Source organism: Macrosteles quadrilineatus, unplaced genomic scaffold (assembly GCF_028750875.1).
Source record: "Macrosteles quadrilineatus isolate MER2022 unplaced genomic scaffold, UCM_ALF_1.0 Scaffold_2__2_contigs__length_208266976, whole genome shotgun sequence".
NCBI classification, from domain to species: Eukaryota; Metazoa; Arthropoda; class Insecta; order Hemiptera; family Cicadellidae; genus Macrosteles; species Macrosteles quadrilineatus.
The window spans coordinates 188,929,194-188,944,229 of record NW_026542595.1 but is presented as its reverse complement, the minus strand read 5'-3'; the positions used below and the strand labels follow the sequence as shown (position 1 = coordinate 188,944,229).

At 35.5% G+C, this 15,036-nt stretch overlaps 1 protein-coding gene across 1 annotated transcript; it reads right to left on the bottom strand.

Moving 5' to 3' along the window:
- Positions 1–1,478: 1,478 nt before the first annotated feature.
- Positions 1,479–5,691, bottom strand: LOC128986659 (POU domain protein CF1A-like). Its single transcript, XM_054407134.1, has one exon. It carries the CDS (start codon positions 5,603–5,605, stop codon positions 4,313–4,315), a length of 1,293 nt encoding a protein of 430 aa, XP_054263109.1. The 5' UTR covers positions 5,606–5,691; the 3' UTR covers positions 1,479–4,312.
- Positions 5,692–15,036: the final 9,345 nt, after the last annotated feature.

Here is a 15,036-nt window from a genome sequence, read left to right as displayed (position 1 = left end):
ACCATCAAGATCCAAACTGGTTGAATTTTACGCTCGAAATTAATTAAAGGAACACATGTCATATTACGATTTCGCTAGATATATTTCTCTTGTCGTCTAAAATAATGTAAAAAACTAGAAAGTGTCGTGAATAATTTGATATTTGACAAAAGCTACAGTACCTACTCCATTTATGTCCTCTTCATTTTCATAACTTCAAATCGTAAGAAACTTTGTCATACATTTTTTTACAGTTTATTATTTAAACTTAGAAAATATTACCTTGTCAAACCAGTCCATTTAACATGATTTGTTTCTTGCACCATAGTCGCCATTAAATGGCCATGTTAGTTGTATTCCATGTAATCAATATATGCATTTTTTATGAAAAATACTTTTACGTGTAAACTACGCTAGACACTTTGTGTAGGGCTTGTTTTATCTCAAACAAACTTTTCAGACAAAAATATATTCTGCTTTGTTTTCTTCTAAAAATATATACTTTACCTATTAATTGTTGAACACTGTCTTGTTAAATACTTTTCTGAGAGGTAAAGTAAAATATTTAGAAGTTTTGTTTTAATTGTAAAAATGATTAACCTTTAGGCTGTAAACTAACAGTTCAAACTGACGAATCTAACTAGAATTGCTAACGAGATCTTTACATTATTTGTAAACCAATTATTTGTTTAAAGTTTTGTATCATTATTACAAAGATTGACAGGTCCTCAGAAGTCTGTTTATGTATACAGAAGAAATCTAACTCTTTTGTGTGACATAAAAATGTGATAGTTTTGTGATCTCGTGCACTAAACATTAAAAGTCATCAATAAGCCTTCATATTGTTCAATTGGGCCAAGAGCAGTTTAAATCTGTTTCAAAACATTGTTTGAATTTCTCTTTTGTCTGCACACTTGAAACATAGCCTTTATAGAGTTTGATCTCAAATTGAGTAAAACAAAGTCATCAATACGCCTGAATATTTTTTTATTTCGGCATACAGTCTGTTTCAAAATATAGGTACCTCAGAATCTAGAACTTTTCTCTTTTGTTTCACATAAGATTAAGATAGAGTTATGTTCTTATCTCATTTATTTTAGTATGACAAATTAATAAGATATTGTCAATTTTTGAACACTTTGAAATAAATTATTTCAACAATAATTTGTCTTTGAACAAGTCAAGTGTTTACTCAAATTCTAGTGAAATTCTGTTTTTTTTTTTTAGCTTTGATGCTATAAATCTGTAGGAATTTGGCTCACGCCTAAGTATGTTTTTAAACTTTTTGATGGTTCAACATAAAAATTACTTTAAAACACCTAAAATCAACCATTTTAGTGCATCAGCATGTTATAAGTTAAAGAAGCATTGCTCATAAAAAGGCTACTTGAAGCCATATGGTGAATACACATTTTATAATTTTTCTATCAAACCAAATTAATTTAGAACATACTATAGGCCGGCTGTTGAAGGTGCCCAAATAAATACACTGATTGACGTATTATGACAAAAACACAATATTTATTTCTTAATAAATCCCTCATCAACTAGATTCTTTTGTTACACAAACGAAGCCCCCAAATAGGGAAAAGGAAAACAAAAATACAATAATCGATATTAAGAAACTACTGTACACAGGGGCTTCGCACTATACTATATTTACAATTCAGTTGATGATTGCATTTATATACTGTATTATATACAATATGAAGTAAAGTCAGTCCTGTAGGGTTTAGTGATATTGAGTTATAATCACAAATAAAACAACAAAACCTTAACGAATAAGTTAATAATACATACATTTGAAAAGCTAATCTAAATGACTAAAACATCACAACTCTTGCTACACACTGTTTTATACCAAATTAAATAATGCCCTATAATAATCATTCTAATGCTGTATACTCGATTTATTTAAGTCTACTTTTGCCTAACCGAGCTTGTTTTATTTAATTAAATTTTCAATGTATTTTATAAGAACATATACTGAAAAAAGACGTATAATTTAGACGTTAACGTTGAATCAAATATTTTTCCACGACGTTTGAAGATCTGTAGAAAACAAGTACAGTAGTTTACACGTTTAGTAGATTTTACTCTAAGATCTTTAATCAACTAACGATTATAATTTGAACTGCTATGACGGTTTACTAGTTACGGAAAATAACAAAAAATATGTTTGTGCTTATAAACAAATTGTTTAAAACTTAAATTTTGTGTACGCTTATGTTATTCAAAAATATTTGGCATAGGCCTACAAAAGATTTAATTTAAAAAAAAAAATCCTTAATACACGTCCCACTTGTAACTCAGGTAATTGTGTTATAAACGGTGTTTTATTGACAAAAAACTTTTGACCAAATGCCATTTTTTTATATTTAAGTTAAACGTCTGAAATAATGTTAACTACAGTAGCTTAATAAGTTGCATTATTTTGCAAATTTTTAATCATTACAAATTAAGTGTATTGTAGCGTTTTAAAACAAATCTTATTTTACTATCCTTAAATCATATCGAAACAACAAAACAAACAATTTATCTATTTTTAAATAACAAATACTAATAGGTAATATTTACTATTTTTGATCTTAAAACAATATTTTCATAAAATTAATGCGTTTGAACACTCTAAACTGACCAAGACCATATTTAAACCATTAGGATCTGAATACAATATAAATTACCCTGTTATGCGTTATAGTACATTAAAAATTGAATTACAATGAAATATTAGGTAACTGCAAATAAAATTCTAAATTTGAAAATGTTAAATATTTTGATAGGCCTGTAGGACGTATATTTTATATGAATAAACAAAGAGATTGAACGCGATTTAATCTAAATTAAATCAAATATTTCTATAACATCTACGTGTATGGGCAGTTTATTTTTATCTGAATATTGCTTGATAAAATGTACATTTTAATTTAGAAGTTCATTTGCAGAATGAACACATACTTATTGAAACATTGACTCGTAACGAAAATGAATTGGAAAAACATTCAAAATGAAACGATGGATTTAAAAGGTTTGTGCATATATACTTCAAAATCACTGAATGCACAAGATCACAATCTATTTTGGTATGACTTAGGTCTCCTAAGGACAGACCTAACCTCAACACTGGCCACTACACTGGATTGGAGTATCTTATGTTAGGAGAAATGGAAGTCTCCTACCTTGAGAACGATGCTGCAGACGATGAAAACACGGCGTCCTGCAGGGTTCAATCTTGGGCACTTTGATGTTTCACAAAAATAATTTTATTTAAAACACTGTCACTGTTCTGGGGGGCTTAGAAACACTTGTACTCGATTTCGATGGTCCGTAAGAAGCTGATGACGTTGTTATTCCGGCAACAGTTTCTGGGTGTAATTTATCTTTCGAATTAAGAAGGTTTTTCGGATTCGGGCCTGGACGAAGTCAAGATTTATACTCAGGGAATTCCGAGCGAGGAACTCAGGTGTGCTGGCTAGGGTCTGTGCCATAAAATTCTCGTTTTGACACTTCTAAAGGGAGTCATTGTTAGTCGGCCCTTTGTAGAAGGTCGGACAGGGCGATGTGCCTTTGTGGACCCACACCCTCCGATACCTGGCCTCGGCTGGCCGAGATTCTTATCGTGTCTGGCCCCTTTTTGTACCTCGACTAACGTTTACGGTCCAAAACTCGCTTTGATTTCGCCGTCAAGGAATCATGTTTCGATCGGGTTATCAAAAAATACCAAAGCCGTAAAATCGGGAAAAATCTTTAAGTATTTCGAGAGGCAATAATTTATGTCCGTTGTACTTACTGGAATGTCCAATGGTGGTAAACATTAACTATAGGCCACTGTCGGAGATATAGTCTGTCCTAGGGTAACCGGAACTTAGCGGAAATATTTACAGTTTCTATATTCAGCGTCTATAAACACAGACAGTCCCCTTTAGAAAATACACATCGAATATATAAACGATCTTATTCCCCCCGAACAAATCTACACCGTTTTCACAAATATTTACGATACACTTTATTTACATCTGTTAAATGTCCATAGGCACCCGCGGGTGCGGTAGCGACACAGCAGGAATTGAAAATGTCCATCCTCACGATCTAATCTCCAGGCATAAGAAAACAAGGCACGCGGCATCTTTAAAACATTGTCCGGCCGCATATGCGATGAATTCTTATTAATTATGCACACAAATCACTCCCCACGTGCGTCCTCCCCCTCCACACTCCGGGGTTTGAGCAGTCGGGGTGTCCGGCGAGGGCACACTGGGCTTCCAGGTTACACGTACTCTCGTTGCATCTTGGAGATATGTCGTGAGTATTCAATATCCCACTGGGCTAAACGTTAGTGAGCCGCAAGCGATTGGTGGGTGGGCATCGTCTGGGGCGACAGCATGGGCGGGCTGTGGGAGTGCGAGTGAGGACCCATGGGTGACCCGTGCATGTCCTGATGATGGTACTGGTGCAGTCCGTGGGCGCCGGGGTTCATCTGTCCGTCCAACATCCCGTCCTGAGGTCCTAACGTGTTGGGAGGCGTCATCCTCTTCTCCTTCTGTCTTCTGTTGCAGAACCATACCCTGACCACTTCCTTCTCCAACTGTAGACTATCCGCGAGGGAGGTTATCTCTTGCGCTGAGGGTTTAGGCTGCTTGTGGAAGTGTTGTTCTAGGGCACCTTTCACCGACACTTCTATGCTCGTTCTCTTTTTCCTCTTCCTCCCCTGGGCCGCTATTTTGTCGATGCTCGTAGGGGATCCCGTCGTAGAGTCCGCTTCTTCAAGCCACTTCTGGAGCAGGGGTTTCAGTTTACACATATTTTTGAACGATAACTGCAACGCTTCGAATCTGCATATCGTTGTTTGTGAGAACACGTTCCCGTATAAAGTACCCAGTGCGAGACCCACATCCGCTTGCGTAAACCCCAACTTTATTCTCCTCTGCTTGAACTGTTTGGCGAAGGCTTCCAAGTCGTCGGAGGTCGGGGCGTCCTCTTCGCCTCCCGAAGGCGCGTCAGGGTGCTGGCCGGGCGGGTACGAAGGGCTGTGGTTCTGCATGTCCCTGAGTGTGTGATGCAGCTGTGCCGGGCTGGCCTGGTGGTGGTGTGCCAACATACCGTTCATGGCTGCATGGTAGGCGCTGTGAGCGTGATGCTGTAGAGGTGACCCGGCGCCGTTGTTGTAGCTGGACACGACGGGAGCGTGCCAAGTGTGGGGCGACGCCATACCTTGCTGGTGGCCTCTGTGCATGTCCGGGGGTTTGATGTCCACCGTGGCGGTCTGGTGAGGGTGGTGGTGGTGCGGATGATGGTTGTGGATGCCCATGGAGGCCGCCCACGGGTCCGCGGTGGCTCCGGGTTGTAGCGATACCCAGGGGTTGTGTGCTACCCCCGCTGATAGACTCACTGTGTGTCCATTAGGCGAAGGTGATGACGGCAGCTGATGATGGTGGTGGTGGTGGTGATGGTGCTGTGACGGCGGCATGTACTTCATCTCACCCTCGGTTGCCGACCTCGGCGACGGACTGGTGTGGTACCCTCCGCCACCGATACTCGCGTTCACTATATTCATCACTCCGACACCGGAACCGTCTAACTCCGAAGACACGGCAGTACTAGCTGGCATGTAAGTCGTCGTAGCCATAACACTCTACACTGATCTAAATTGTAAAAGACCGAACGGACGGCGCGCAGCCGGCTCATGTGTAATGCATGCCGAGTGCCTGTCGACTGGCGCTGGCGGTCCTGAGCTCTCCTCGCTCCCCCCGCCTGCCATTGGCCGCTCGTGACGTAGCACGCAGCTCGCCCTTTCATTGGTCGTCTCTCCGGGCCCGCCCCTCACCCCCTCCCCCTCTCTGTAGCCTGGCAACGCCACTCCGATCTTCTATTGATTTAAACTTCACTTCGCTGTCGAGCTATTACAATACTATTAGACCCGTATTATTACAATTAATACCACCTTCGACCAAAAGTGAAAAACACCGCTGGGCCGCGCGCAGTGGGTCACACTCGATCGATGCTGTTTTGTCATTCAATCTGATACAACGTCGCGTCCACGGAAACATCTCCTACACGTCACGTCACGTCACGACGTAGCGACGCTGCTGTATCATGTCATATCTCGTATCATACACATACCACTGGGCTATGTGGGAATATATGAATACGTGTACAAACAAAACTGTACTACTGTAACTTATGTAGTACATTGTACAAACAATAATTATTGTAAATCAAACTCAATGGAAAACCGTTAAATATTGTTGAGTTATTCTTTATTAGTTACTTATTTAGACTTCCCTCACAACTTTGGACAAATTGACAATCTGTAGAATACCAAATTAACTTAAGAATAAAATTAATCATCTACAGTTCTTTTATTGTCTGTGTTTTAAATTTAGCGTACTTCAGGATTTATTATTTCCTATTTTTCATCATACTGTATAACTACTGCTGCATTCCAAATCGATAAACAATAATATACTCGTAATAAAACTGTAAATATAATGTAGCCTAGTACCTTACATGTCTTCGAATACGAAATTCGTAATGCGTCAAGCTCTTTTTTTATTAACTAGTTAAAAAGTTTTTCTATTAACTATCTACTATTCAATAGAAATTTCTGTACCCTAACAGCACTAAAAATTATCGTCAACTCCTTGTATAACCTTATCTTTTATTCTATAAGCTTTATGATAATTAACGAGCAATAAAACTATACGGTCTATAATTTACATTGCTTATCAAAATAATTCTGTATTCGTGAGAAGATTAATTAGACTATATTTTCCGAATTGGTTTTATAATAAATATAGTTAGGTATATATTTTATGGTAGTGGACTTAATATTGCATAAATAAAAGTATATTTCCTTGAAATAATGGGCAGTAAATAAAACCATTTTAATTACAATTTGTATTAAGTTTAATGGCATACCTTATTTATCAAATATGTACCAATAGTATGCATATTGATTTGATTGGATTTCATAACTAGCCTGAGCTTATAATTATCAACTGTGTATCCATGGTATGCGTAATTTGATTATTGTTTTAGTTGGATTGGATAAGTAGTCTGAGTTTATTTCCCTAGTGTTTTTCGTTAAAATCATGTATCATGTTTTGTTATGACACAGTTAAAATATTTAATTTACTTACGTATTAAACTACTCTTAATTTAAATAATCTCCGGATTGCCTTCTAATTAAATTCTGACCTTTAACCTTACTCCAAAATTATAATATTATAAATAATAGCATATTATATATAATATTATATTGATTACTATTTATTTTCCTTTTTATTTCCCAAGTCTTACATATTGAACTTGGTTATGGCTTTGTTCCCGTTTAATGTATTTTATGTAATCAAAATATTGAATTTATCTTATACAGTAAAACTGACTAAAGTTATTATTCTTTGTAATTCCTTTAAATCCATTAAATCACTACCTTACTCTTAATATTGACGTACTACTGTATTTACTAATATACAGCATACTGTTAATCATGATATATTAAGTAATTGAAAATAAAACCTTGTTTGGATTCTTAATACTATATTTGCATGTGAATATACAGTAACCGAAATATGGTATTTTATAGATGTTTGTTCAGTAATGTATGTGTACGTATGATTTTGTCAAGTTGAATGCAAAAAAAACTATTTTCCTTATTTTACAATACTTCACTCTTCTCATTTTATACGGATTGGCTATTTGTACAATAATGTTGAATTTAGTAGGCCTACAACATTATATTTATAATGTAAGTGATAACAAAAACAATCAATTGCATTCATCTAACAATTAACCCAACACTCATGATTATTTTATTCAAAATTAGTTTCAGCATAGTCAGCGATAGTTATGGAATGATTTGACAAAGAACAATCCCCAAGTCAAACGTGTAGGTATACGCTATGGAGGCAAGGTGCGTATGAGTGTGCGTGTGCGTGTGGGGGTGGGAGAGGGGGAGAATGTCGTGTAGAAGGGGGAGGGGGATCTGCGCCATTGACAGCTTGTAACGCATGAATATGCATAGCCTAGCGCTAAGATTCTCAATTATTTATTTGTTAATTACACTCTAGTTGTCACTTAATCTCGCGCTGCTGAACCGGTAGCTGCGTGGTGTCACGGGTTTTGTCACGGTGTTGCCACAAGATACAGGGTAGTTATACTATGCCATGGTGGTTGTCACGGTGTTGCCACAAGATACAGGGTAGTTATACTATGCCATGGTGGTTGTCACGGTGTTGCCACAAGATACAGGGTAGTTATACTATGCCATGGTGGTTGTCACGGTGTTGCCACAAGATACAGGGTAGTTCTATCGTGTCCCGGGACAAGATACAGGGTGGTTAGACTGTGTCACGGTGTTGCCACAAGATACAGGGTAGTTCTATCGTGTCACGGGACAAGATACAGGGTGGTTAGACTGTGTCACGGTGTTGCCACAAGATACAGGGTAGTTCTATCGTGTCACGGGACAAGATACAGGGTGGGTAGACTGTGTCACGGTGTTGCCACAAGATACAGGGTAGTTCTATCGTGTCACGGGACAAGATACAGGGTGGGTAGACTGTGTCACGGTGTTGCCACAAGATACAGGGTAGTTCTATCGTGTCACGGGACAAGATACAGGGTGGTTAGACTGTGTCACGGGCTTGCCACATGATACAGGGTGGTTCTATCGTGTCACTGCTCAACTCATTATTGTCATAGATTTATAGCATTATTTTAGGTGGCACTTAAATTTTCTGCTACAAAAGATATATTTTGTAATTCCAGGGTTTACAGTTGAAATGATGGCAAAGGGTGCAACTTACTACGTTAGAAAATGTAGAAGAATAAATAGACATTATAATATTTTTTTTGTCTTTTTAAGTGGGGTATAGTCGGTATTTATTTTTCAAAACTGATGTGCAAAAACGTAAATAAAATTTGAGAGTAAACACCTGTCTGTTCATATTTGGATATGGCCCAGGTACCTTAAACAAAAAGTATAGTGGTGCTTGACCACTGTAGTTAAAGAGTTATTTTAATTTTTTAATTTAAGAACAGAAACTACAGTCCGGACATTGGTCTGACGATCAACATCTTTCCTTAAGAAAGTTCGTGAACCCAACACAATCATGTTTGGAAAAATCTAGTACAATAGTACAATTTTTAATTCTATAAAACCTTTTGGATAAAACAATATCATACTTCTTGGCATTGTCTGAGTTTCCTTTCGTAATTTCGTATACAAATGGAAAGATAAATAAGCCAACCTAAATAATTTAAATTTACCCATATTCTGCCACATTGTTCGTCTCTTAAAGCCACTCCGTAGATGATCATCGACGTTACCTTAGCTTCTTCGATGACCTGTCTTATCGTCAGACTTATCACTTATCCTCAGCTCCTAATGAGGGTGAGATAAGACCTCATCGCGTGTTCACTCATCCCTTATCACACATCAGGACATGCTGCGGTAGGAATAAGTCTGCCATAATCACCGTCTTCCTTCCCAGCTCCTGACTGATTTTACAGCAATTAACACTGAAACTGACAAGAATCTGGCAACGCCGCCATTTTCACATAATGCGACTAATTAGTGGGGAAACAGCGGTTTTATGAGCGAATCGCGGTTTTAAAATCGCTGATAAGTTTTCTGATAAGTATTGTTTGAAATAAAACATAAAGGAATAAAAACGGTAGAGAGAATAGATGTAGATTAGTAATATAATACTACATAATGGGCGATATTGGCAAAACGTGATAATGTTTAGGGTAGAATAACAATTGTTTATTGATGTTATATTGATACGGAATAGACTTAAATTTGGACAAAAATTGTAATGGTAACTTATTAGTTGTGTAAACTTAAACCTAGAAAATATGTGGGTGTTTGCTGGCTGTTGTATCTGTCTACAAAATGGAACATTATTTTAAAATTATTTTTATATATATATGAATTTAGTACAGTAATGTATATCGTATACGTGAGTAAAAACTTGGACAATTCTTCCAAAATATAACATCAGTAAGAAAAATACGCAACACTTGACTAAGCAGAGCCTAGTAATCCCTATTCACTGTCCCAGCTAATATGAGCCTTTTTAGCGAAAGTACATAATTTACTCTAATATAACTTCCCTGCAAATTTCTTCTACAAAATATTCTACAAAATAATTTGACAACAAATAAAACAATTATCATTGTATAGTTTTAGGTAAAATAGTTTTAGATAAATTATCATCTAACTCTCCTAATATATATATTGTATACAAACTTATGCACACTTGAAGGTTTATTAACAATAAGTGTTACTTTTCCTGCTATTTATATACTTATATATATATATTATATATACGCTTATAAGTTGCTTATTTATGTACCTTAGCCAAGATATTTTCTTAACATTCAGTAATAGTGCTTGTAGTGAGATCAATTCCAATAAATAACTTTATACAATAACTTATACAATATTTATTATATAATTAGTAGATTTCTGCAACGGCAGCGATTTTAGTTTGTAACTTAAGTCTTAACAAAGTATATTTAGATAGTTTTAAACTACGTTTTGGTTAAGAAAATATTTTAAACCTTATGTGGAAACCTCAACACATTTTTATTAGTTCTTGAGGCTGCAAACGTACGAAAACATACAAAATGACACTATCCAAACTTTTTTTCAACCAATGACTCATATACATCTTTACCTGACTAGTATAATCTTTACATATGTTATATTAATTAGTGTAGCTCATTCACTTCAGTGTAAATTATTGTATATTAATATCATACAAAACCCCCTTATCTCTATGGGGGTTTACCCATACTGTACTGGTTTACCCATACCATATGGGGGTTTAAACCATACTGGCTTATAGCTTATAGAACGATTTGTAGACAAAGGAGCTGTATTGACTACTAGTAGTTGTAGCAACACCACACTACACAACTTGTAGACCCACAGCAAGGAATGTTCAGCCCCTCTACATTCCATCCCTTGCTATTAGCTCATTAAAATATTTGTCTGCTTCCGAATGTTTCATTAAACGAATCCTTCCAGGTAGCTGTACTGAAGAAGCTATCACGACCTGCCCCATCTATTAAATTTAATTGGCCCCCGAAATTACCGAAAGGGGTTGGAATGTGTCTTAAATATTTTTTAATCGGTCTACATAAATTATATTTGCTCCAGTGATTTAGGATTGCAAAGGAAAAATGCATTGCTTAGATGAGTACCTAATACATGTAAAGTCTATTTGTACAAAGTGTATAACATACGTATTTGCTGATAAAATATTGTTTAATTACTTTAACTAAACTGGCTTGTGTATGGTTATAGTAGTTTTCAAACCAGTTTACTTTCACTAATCGTCTAGAAACTTTTAATTTTTCTTATATTTTATACACAGTTTGCTATTAAAAGTGGTTCTTTCATCATTGCACTATTATTTGAATTGTATTTCTGTGATCCTTGAACAACATTTAATAGGATTACCCTTCTTTTGTGATTAATTTCACATTATATACACACTATACAGTATAAATTACATACATGTACATGAACATTACACAAATGTAAACCTATACTTTGTGTTTATATCAAGACTTGATTTCCGATTAAACTTCCTTTTATTTGTTTAATGTAATCAAGTTATATTTTTTCTACATTCTTATCTAGACATAATTGCCTATTTCGATTATAAAAGAGTGTAATGTAGGCTACACTTTGTTTGGGTATTATGTCACTAAAATGTAAATGACATGAAGTTAAATTTTAGTATTTTTAAAACTAATCTTGCTCTAAAAAATATATTGCAAGTCAATGTTCAATATTTATCAGGGCTATAGTTTAAAGAGACTGAAAGATGTGCAATTGAGCAGTAGCTAGTTTTAATTACTGTATGAATAATATGAGTAATAGTTTTCGCTAGCCGTTCTAAGTTTAGTCATTATAGTTAATTTATAAGTGAGACAATCATAATTACCATAACAATTGTTAATATAGGTAATCATCAAAGAATGCATTAGAGATATTCATTGACGGTATGGATAATTAGTGTATCTAAACAATTGTATTTATTTACAAGTTTCATAAAAGCACTACTAAACTAGTCAACAGCGGAGCAAGCTACAAATACACTGAAACCAGTAGAATATCTTTCACACCCTTCCATCATACACAATCAATAGCGCGAAGGTGCATTCAAATCAGTCAGCTCTCCTTAGGGATGCGGGGGGTTGAAAACTGAGTTAGGCCCAGTTGTAATTCGGTCGGCAAGGGTAAGTGCAGCTCCAAGGTACGTAAGACCACACGGGGGGGGGGGAGGGGGGTATAATCAAATTTTCATTGTGCACAGACCACAGCCCCAACGCAAGACTGGTGATGCCAATTTGCATGTGTTACACACACCTTAGTTTAGTTCTCAGTGCTCAATTATTTCTAACTTGCAAGTGTTTTGGTTTCCCACCCTCCTCCCATGGTACGAGGCTTTACACCTCTGTCACAGTTACATCACCATCTTTAGTGGTGAGATGAATTGGTGTTCCTTTTAAGGTATTATTTCGGTTTAAAAGTTATCAAAACCATTGTTTTCATTGAAAAGCTGTAATTTGACATATATATTCAATTTAAAATAAAATTATAAATACGATGAAAGAAATTTGTTAATACTTTGTCGTTATTGCTGTAACTTTCAATTTAATGACTGCTAAATCAGAATTATTGTTAAAAAAAGTAATGAGTTATAAAATTTTTTTCTTTGTTACAAAAGGTAAATTAGTTCAACAATAACTACTTGAGCTTACGGATCTATTATATTGTATAAACTCCATTCCTTGCGTGAGAAAAGTGGAACAGACATATAATATTCTGATCACGAATGCTAGGAGAGTATAGCATAGAGTTGATGACTTGTGTAGTTTTGAAGATCAGCTGTTTTTAAACAATGGCCAATGATCATGGCCAGATAGGTCCAATTTCAAACCACCACAAAGCTACTGACAAATCCACACTACAGTACTTGTTTTGTAATGTTATCAATATTGTGAAAAACTAGTAAGAAATTGAACTTGAATAGTAGCAAGACTTGAAACAGTTGGTCCATACACGTGATGTATTTCCACTATACAAAGTCAATTGTAGAAGTTGATTTTTCGTCCGATCTGTTCCACCTGTTGGATACAAGCTACAAAGCTTCCAAGTCTCCTAGGTCTGCACTACCCTGAGTCTTCTTTTTCCCACACCGCCAGGTCTACCAACCCCGGGTTTCCCAGCACTAAACTTCTCACGTCTTCACCTGCAATACCATAAATCCTTCCCGGAAGACTTGTGAGGCCTCCGCCTCAGTTTTGACACCTTCCCGCCGAAATGACATCTGTCACCAATTTGGCGGGTCGCGATTCCAGAAACCTCGTCGGAAGTTTCAGGTGTTGAAGGTTGTGGGAAGTCCAAATCACTGACTGCTGTCAGTAAAAAGTGTGAATTTATATTTTTGCGAGAATCTATACTTTTTTGGTTAAAATTATATTATCAAAACCCAAACAACTTTTGATTAAGTTGAAACCATTTTTTATATTTGGTTGGCTTTTGCAATACTGTAATCGGTCAAATTATGAGTAAAACATATATTTAAAAAGACCACAACAACTTAGAATCAAATAGAATATAATAAGAAGAATTGTGTGTTAAATTAAAAACAAATATCTACTGGCATAAAATGATATTGAAATATACGTTTTTCTGCTTCAAGACCAAACCCCACACTATTAGCATCGATTATCCTAAACAAATAAAAACAAAATTTCACACACAGAAATATGCTGCAAATTATAAACAACAGAAACGTTTACGTTATAGAAGCAAAAAATCCTTCACGTTGAAAGAAATATTATTTATAACAAAATACCCCCGACGTAGCAAACCTGCAGACTAAGCGAATTTCTATTTATCTGGCTGGATTTCTACTAAAATATTCCCTGAAAATTGTCAGATTTATTTCCTATTTAAAAAACAATAATTTTAATGATTTTCCCTAATTTTCCCTAAATGGGAAATTCGCTAAAAATGAGATTCTTTTGGTGTTTACCCTTTGGTTACAAGTGAATAAGAAAAATGTATACAATACTCTAAAATATTTATCTTTAATAGATAGTTTATCCATTTATTCGTGTAGGCTTACTGTAATAAGAAAAATTATACATTGCGTATAATTGTCATCGATATTATATGGAAGTAGTGTTTTTGTAACTAGTAATAGTCTTACTACGTTAATAGAAGAACTATGTTGCATTTTTGGATACATCTATTGTATTCCACTCCAAACAAAATTTATTGTTGTGTTCAACATGTTAACTTAATTCCGTGTTACCAGAGAACACAGTGCTTGCTGCTTCTTACATTATACATTTCATTAATTTACTAAAACAGTTTTTACATTGTGTATATATTTTACACGATGCGCACTGGCGCAGTATGTATAGAGAACAGATCAGTGTATGAAAGAAAAGCATTTCAAACATTCACAGCAGAATGACAAAGCTCTCACAGCAGGGAGGTGTATAGAGGAGAGGGAGAGAGAGAGAAGATGAGAGAGAGGGGAGATTAGTTGACAGTTTAGCCGTCTAGGTAGCAGCACTGCACGGCACTTGGTTAAACAGCGTATTGAGGTTAGACGGTAAGTTGTGTTCGTAAATTATTCAAAAAAGATTTTCAGTGTAGTATTGTAATATTGTTGTTTGGTAATAAGTATAACAACAATATGTATACGTCCCAGCAATTAATTTAAAACCAGTATTTGAGTTAAGGACCCTAAAACTACTTGGGAAAGTAAAAAGATTAGAATAATTTTCACTTTTATAACTTGTTTTTCAGTTGTAACTAGTTTTTGAATTTTCAGTATCAACCTATAAGTTTGCTAGTGATTTAAAAATATTCAAATACTTTTAACAGTCTGTTTTATAGATTACAGCCATTAAACGTATACTTTTTAAAATAAGCGTCAATGAAACAAATTTTGTGGTGAATTCTCTTCAACCAACGAAATTTTTAGTTAGTTATTTCAGCCATGGCTTATAAAATTA